Here is an 8235-nt window from a genome sequence, read left to right on the forward strand (position 1 = left end):
CGAACCCGATTATATATAAAATTTTCAAACCCGTCTCAAACCCGTTTAGTGCTTTAATTTTACTACCCGTACCCGTTCCAAATCCGTTTAGCAATACCCGCACACTACCCGAATCCGACCGAACCCGATTTTTATAATTCAATTCAATGATAAAAAATTAAAAATTTACATATTATAACCCAAATAACAAGCTCATTATTTTTATAATTCAATTCAATGATAAAAAATTAAAGATTCACATATTATAACCCAAATAACAAGCTTGAATTAGGAAATTTAAATATACTAAAAGTAAATAAATATATTACAAATTCATCATAACACAACCATTAATCAATTATCTATCACATTTTGAACAAATGAAATGTTCCAAAAGTTTATTAAACTACATTGATTGAACATAAAATATATTTAATTGGTCATTTCAATCTCCAACATCAAATTGTGCTTGAAAAGCTTCAAAAAAACAAATACAGAAAAATTAGAATACCACAGTTGCAAAATAATACACATTATCATAAAAAATAATGAAATAAAAAAAGAAATAAAAATCAAACTTACATATTAAAATTGTGAAATGCATGATTTAATTCACATCATCCTCAGCATCCCATAAACAAGATATACTCTCATTTGAACAACCAGCTACATAGTAATATAGAAAAAATTATTAACATTTATTAGTTTTACATTAAAATAAAATAAAATAAAAATAAAAATAAGAGTTTATTGTTGTAATTACCTTCAATTTCTGACCATAACCAATTTTGTGAGCACATCAATGCTTCCAAAGTATCTTCATGGAGTCTACTTCTATGAATACTAACAACTCTACTTCCAGTACTAAAAGCAAACTCAGATGCAACTGAAGACACAGGTACAGCCAAAAAATCTCTAGCAATCATTTGTAATGTAGGATATTTTATCCCATTTGTCTTCCACCAATTAAGAATATCAAATTCTTGCATCCATGGCAAAACAGGCTCTTTAAGATAATGATCTAATTCAGATTTCACATGAACACTAGTGGAAGAAGAGTTAAGAAATGCAACTAGATTACTGAAGTCTTTCTTCAAAGAACCTTGATTTTCTGAAATTGAAATAGGCGGAACTGAAGATGAACTTTGAGATTTTGGCTTGAAAGCTCGAGATTGGTAATCATTAAGTAAGTTGTAACAAGTAACCTTAACTTGCTCAATCTCATTCGATGCATTATCACCATAAATCATTGGAAAATAGTATTCCACCACTTTTATCTTATACCGTGGATCCAATATGACAGCAACAGCCAAAACAATGTGAACCACACTCTAATATTTTTCAAATTTTTCAAACATTCTAGCAGACATTGACTTTATAACATCATCATCAGAACTCATCCATTCCACTATTGAATTTCGCAATTGGCAAATCGAAATGAAAAAGCAATTAGAAGTTGGATATTTCCTCCCAGAAAATATTTCAGTGATGCTATGAAAAGTTTCTAATTTTTCTGCAACTCTTTTTGCCATTTCCCAATCATCATAAGTAGGCACATCCTTGTAACTTTTTTCCCTAATTTTCAATCTAGGAAAAACATCTTTGTACTCAATTGCAGTTTGAAGCATATGATATGTTGAGTTCCATCTTGTTTTACAATCTAAACTCAACTTTTTTGTACAAGTAATCTTCAATTGTCTAGCCATTTCTTCAAATTTTTCTACTCGTTGAGAAGAAGCTACCCAAAATACTACACTATCCCTAATCCTTGAAAGTGAACTCTCAATAGTGGCCAACCCATCCTTAACAACAAGATTTAAAATATGTGCACAACACCTCATATGCAATACAGCCCCATCACATAAAAGATCACCAAACAATTTATCAACAACAATAGAAACCATACCATCATTAGTAGAGCAATTGTCTACAGTGATTGTAGAAATTTTGGTCTCTATATTCCACTTGCTAAAAGCCTCCATTAGATATTTGGCAAGCTCCTCCTTAGTATGAGGTGTTGGGACATACACAAATCTATATAATAAAAATAAGAAAAAATTAATAATCCATCAAGTTAAATCTTATTGAAAACAAATCTTCATAATAACAAAGATAGAGAGATAAGAAATTTACCGCAAAATCCGATTTTGTAGCACCCAAAAGTCATCAATATAATGTGCTGTGATAGACATGTAGCCTTTCTTTTGATTTGATGTCCACATATCAGTAGTGATTGCTATTCGACTCTTGAGTTTCTCCAAAGATTTGTATAATTTATTAAACTCAACATCGTAGATTTTCAAAATATCTTTCTTAATGTTATTTCGAGAAACCATTTTGAAGAGTCATGTAATATAATGGCACATGCTAACTCCCTTCTTGATTTTTCTTGATCAAATGTAAAGTTTCCAAAATGCACTTTTCCATCATTTCTTATATCCATAGAAATCTGCTTTTGCTTCTCTAGACATTTGACTATGTCTTGATTGCCTTTCTTTGCACATTTCTCTGTATGATTGTGCAAAGACTTAGTCCCATTTTTGCTATTAGCTTTGAGGCTTGTTTTACAATAACTACAAATTGCCCAATCATTCCCACTATGATGGACTTTTTCAAAATGATCCCAAACAGTTGATGTCAACTTCCTTTTCTTTCCCAAATTGCTAATTGGAGGAAGACTTACAGTTGGATTTGAAGCGGCTGGCAATGAATGAGAGGGATTGATTGGTGTAGATGGCTCCAATTGAGAATGGGTGGAACTATTAGCGGGCTGAGTGGTTGAAGAAGGTTGAGAAACAGTAGTAACTTTACAACTCGCTACATCTTCGGAACTATTAAATGTTGACATTTTAAATATCCTAAATATGAAGAACAATAACATGTATTAGCAAACAATACATAACCATAAGAACAAATATAGTAACTTAATCAACATATAAATTTATTCAAATCAATACATAACCACAAACTAAAATAACCACTAAAGTTCACCTAGTTAACAATCAGATTAACAGTGATCAAATAGCAAATAATCAGATCATCAGATTAATAGTCCATAAATTCTAAAAATCTTTAATAGCAACTTTTAGTCCATAAATCATATTAATAGTCCATAAATTCTAACAATCAACAGTAACCAAATAGCAAATAGTTAGATTTTTTAACAATATCTAAATAATCAGATTAATAGTCTATAAATTCTAAAAATCTTTAATAGCAACTTTTAGTCCATAAATCAGATTAATAGTCCATAAATTCTAACAATCAACAGTAACCAAATAGCAAATAGTTAGATTTTTTAACAATATCTAAATAATCAGATTAATAGTCTATAAATTCTAAAAATCTTTAATAGCAACTTTTAGTCCATAAATCAGATTAATAGTCCATAAATTCTAACAATCAACAGTAACCAAATAGCAAATAGTTAGATTTTTTAACAATATCTAAATAATCAGGTTAATAGTCTATAAATTCTAAAAAATCTTTAATAGCAACTTTTAGTCCATAAATCAGATTAATAGTCCATAAATTCTAACAATCAACAGTAACCAAATAGCAAATAGTTAGATTTTTTAACAATATCTAAATAATCAGATTAATAGTCTATAAATTCTAAAAAACTATTTCTATGTATCTTTGATGTGTTTATGCAGTATAAAAAAATGAAGTTAACATACCCGAAGAGATTTCAGTAAAAGAAGATGTCGCTGATGCCGATTGGGGAGAGGCACGGGTTGTCTCTAGTCGTCAGTGAAGTGGGGGAGAGAGGAACGAGTAGATGTCACCGACTGTGGAGAGAGAAGGAGATGTCGCCGATGCCAACCGGGGAGAGGGAAGAGTTGTCTCCGACTGGGAAGTGGGAGATGTCGCCACACTAGAGAGAGAGAAGGAGATATCGCTGACTGGAAGTGGGGGAGAGAGGCGTTGACTGGGAAGTGGGAGATATCGCCGACTGGAGAGAGAGAAGGAGATATCGCTGACTGGGGAGATAGAAGATTTATCGTCGCTAGGGAGAGAAAAGAGATGTCGCCGGTGCCGACTGGGCTGCCGACAGTCGTCAGTGAAGTGGGGGAGAGGTGTCGATTGGAAATTATGGGAAGGGAAGGGGGGAGAGAGGCGCCGACAGAGAGAGAAGCTCGAGTAAAATGAGAAAATTAATTAGGGATAAGGGAATAGGGTTAGTTTTGAAGTATAGCTAATCGGGTTCGGGTAACGGGTATCCGATCACCTAACCCCGAACCCTACCCGAATCCGAGACGGGTAAAATTTTTCAAATCCGAATCCGCCCAAATCCGTTTTGTAAATACCCAAATCCGTCCTAATAGGGTTTGGGTGGATCGGGTACCCACGAAAACCCGCCCGCCTGCCATCCCTAGAAATAAAGGATAATGGCTAAAAACTGGATTTGAGGGCATAGCATTAGGCCAATAAGCTATTCTCACAAGGTCAGGGTTCCACGAAGATAAATATATACATGTACATCTATATAACCCATAACCCGACCTATTAAAAGACAAATTCTATTAGGAATATAAATGAATTGAGTAGAGCCGAGTTTTGAAGAGTTCAAACGTAGTTCGTTAAAATTTTTTCGAATTCGAGCCGAATTTGAGTTTTACTCATTTTAAACTCGAACCGAGTATTTAGAAGTTCAAACTTGACTCGTTTAGCAAACGAGTTTAGATGAGTCGAGTTTTTATCGAGCTGAATCAAACTTTTATTGAGTTTGGTCTCGAATAATTCACAAGTAGTTCAATTTATTTACATGTATTATGAATTTTAGTTTAAAACGAAAATAATTTTAGTTAAATAAGTATATCTATAAATTAGCTCATAAACTTATAAAGATAAGATTTTAAATCTTAATGATCCAAATATATGCAAGTTTAAGAGTATAACTAAATTATATAGAGCTGAATTTTAAAAAATTTAGGTTTTGCTCTTGAAAGTATATGTAAGGTTTGAGTTTATTTCTTTTATGATAATAATTTCAGCTTATTTAACGAGACTGTTCGCGAGCCTGCTCATAAATTCAGAAACAAGTCGAGTTCACGAGTCTTAACGAACCGAATATTATGGAGCTCAAGTTTTGCTCGTTCACCAAACGAGCCTAAAAATTAAGCTTGAACTTGACTCATTTAGAAATTGAATCGAACTCGGTCGAGTTTTTATCGAACCGAATTTCAAGTAGCTCACGAATGGTTTAGTTCATTTACACTCCTAAATCCTATACATTAATGTAAAAATAAAAAAATAAAAAAAAAAAAGAAAGAAAACAACCCGACCCACACTGTTATTATCAACAGTGTCTGTGTAGAGCACTTAACTACCATGAATGTAGGAAGAAAGAAAAGTAGACAGTGCCAAAGCTCTAAGAAAGATCTTCTTAATAAAGTTCATTACCATAAATGATGCGGAACCATATGGCACAAGCCTCAAACCCACACGCACAAGTAGATATAGAATCCAAAGATTTAATAAACCCACCTCCTATAGCACCCCACACTTAGAGAAGCTGAAACACCAATGATCGAAAGATTTAGAGGAGCATTCAATAAACGCCACAACGAATAGTTGATAAGTTAGCCAAGATTCTTGGTGCAATTGATGAAAGCAAATCCTCACTCTCACTCAACGCAATACACGCCATAGGTATGAAAAGAATTGTGAAAATTTAGATTCAAAGCTCCCTTTTACAAGTGTTTCTTATCCTTATATAGTAAGGAGAGAAAATAAAACCCTAAGACACTCTTTTTAGGTCTAGCCGAACTACACACAAGACCCAAGCCCAATCATACGCTAAAATAACACATCAAATACATAAGTATTAAAACATGAGTCCAAGACATGGTCCAACACTCTAAAACTTAAAAGATAAAATATGGCCAGAATACAAGCCCAAAAAAAGCTAAAATAAAACAAGTGTTTAAATAATAAAACATAGTAAGCCCATCATAACAAAGCTGAATCTTCACAAAAGCATTTCTTGATCTTCACTTTAGGCTTCTCTTTGTGTAGTTTTATCTCATAGGTTTGATTAGGCTCCCTAAGCCTATGATTGTAAGTATTGCACCAAATTTGCCCCACATGAGTTGAAGCACGCCTCAAATATATATGGATCATATGAATATGATTTTGAATTCCTTTTAGATCCATTTGAATGATATAAGTTTGCTCCACAACATTGTTAGAAATTTATCCTATTGGATCCGTATCATTCCCTCCTCCTTTAGAAAAGATTCATTCTCGAATCTTGCTGATATTTATGTCAAGAAGGGAAGCTTTAGGAACCCATGTGTCTTCAAAGACCTCCTCTTGAATAGGTGGCAATAGCATAAAACTTTCGTCATGGATGTTTTCATCAACAACCTGCACATCAAGAACAAATGAACTAGGCATAAAAATATTAGTCATATAAAGATCATGTGGATGTGACCCATTCTCCTCTACAACTTCCAAAGCAGTCTCATTCACCTCCTTCACCTCATCAATCACGTGCTCTGCATGTCCACCATCATTTACAACCTCTTCTATAAGCTCATTGATGGAATTTTCAACAACGATTCATGCATTACAACTTTCTCTTCAATTTCAATCTCTATGGAAGTTGAGATTGGAACTTTAGCCTCTTCTTTCTCCTTTTCTTTCTCCATCTTCCCTCCTTGAACTAGTCTTGATTCTTTTCCAGCCTCTTTACCCTCAAACTCACTCTTTTCTCTCATTTTTTCTGCAAAACTCAAGCTCTCACTCCCCTTTGTAGCCAAGGCCGAAGCCTCCCTCTCCCTATCCAACATCTTTATTTGATCAGCATATACCTCTTGAGGTGATAAAGGAGCGAGTATAACCTTCTGTCCTTCATGAGTGAAGGAGTACTTGTTATTGAACCCATCATGTTGCACCTTTCTATCATATTGCCACGGTCTACCCAACAACATATGGCTTGCCTGCATAGGTACCACATCACACAAGATCTCATCTTTGTACCTACCAATAGAAAATGGTATAACCACCTGGCGTGTAACCCTAACCTCACCACAATCATTCAACCATTGCAATCCATATGGCTTAGGGTGTTTAATTGAAGCCAAGCTCAATTTCTCCACCATATACACACTAGCCACATTTGTGCAACTACCTCCATCAATAATGAGAGTACACACTTTTTCATTAACCAAACACCTAGTGTGAAATATGTTTTCCCATTGTTCTAGGATTTCTTCCTTAACCTGCATATTCAGAGCACGCCTAGCAACAAGCATCTCACCATGTTTAGCAAGCAACACATTATCAACAAACACATCCGAATCATCACAGTCATTATTGCAATTAAGAGTTCTTTAAGGTATTCTTGTAGAAATGGAAACTTGTGAGACATTCAAACTCTCCATAGTTTTCATCAACCTCTCAAGAGTCTTATAAAACCTTCTAAACTCACCACTAATTGACTTTTTGAAAAGCTTATAATCACTAGCCATGTCCCATTCACTTTCATCATCACTATCCACCACATTTTTATTTTTACTCATCCTGCCTTAAATCAATAAAAAATAAAGAGAACTAGCAAATATGGTGTTAGAAATAAAAGCACTCAAGTGTTTGCACTCTTACCACTCTTTTGTTGATTCTTCAATTACACTTCAGAAACTAAGGTCAACCAACCAACCACAAGGTGCGTTTAATGAAACAAAGAAGAAAACCTAAAGAAAGAAGGGAGCGCGCAAAAACTAGAAGGAAGACACTGATAATTTGGAAAGTAACACAAGAAGTAGGTTTTGTGCTATTTGAAAAATATCGACTAGAGTATAGACAAAAGCAAACAATACTCCAGCAATATCAAGGAAGTAAAAGCAAGCTTAAACCAAAAAAAGAAACTTAGAAGTCAAATAAAAACGAACCTGGATAAAAGTTTGAATTTAATTCACTTCAACGCAAATTAAATATGAATCTATTTAAATATACCCAAAAAGACAAGTATCAAAACCCCACAAATAGAATCAGAAAAAAAAAATTAAATTTCACTCAATTCAGCATCATGGATGAAAATTCTGATGTTAAAAGAATGATTTGACATCAAATCAATTTAGATGCAATTGCCCTAAATGTGCACTTTAGGAAATAGGCAGAATTTCTTTTGTCTCCTAATCTGGATTCAACCCAATTCAAAATTCAAAATTCAAAATTGATTCCCATAAATTATCCTAATTTGGATTCAACCCAATTCAAAATTCAAAATTGATTCCCATAAATTGTAGC

The 8235-nt window shown here is 33.7% G+C and overlaps 1 protein-coding gene across 1 annotated transcript; it reads right to left on the reverse strand.

The window, feature by feature from the left end:
- Positions 1-397: 397 nt before the first annotated feature.
- LOC122724460 (zinc finger BED domain-containing protein RICESLEEPER 1-like) lies at positions 398-1241 on the reverse strand. The gene is made up of 2 exons (XM_043959449.1): positions 743-1241; positions 398-645 (listed from the first exon to the last, which is right to left on the reverse strand). Exons 1-2 carry the CDS (start codon positions 1227-1229, stop codon positions 587-589), a joined length of 546 nt encoding a protein of 181 aa, XP_043815384.1. The 5' UTR covers positions 1230-1241; the 3' UTR covers positions 398-586.
- Between the last annotated feature and the right edge of the window lie 6994 nt (positions 1242-8235).

Source organism: Manihot esculenta, chromosome 8, assembly GCF_001659605.2.
Source record: "Manihot esculenta cultivar AM560-2 chromosome 8, M.esculenta_v8, whole genome shotgun sequence".
Taxonomy (NCBI): domain Eukaryota; kingdom Viridiplantae; phylum Streptophyta; class Magnoliopsida; order Malpighiales; family Euphorbiaceae; genus Manihot; species Manihot esculenta.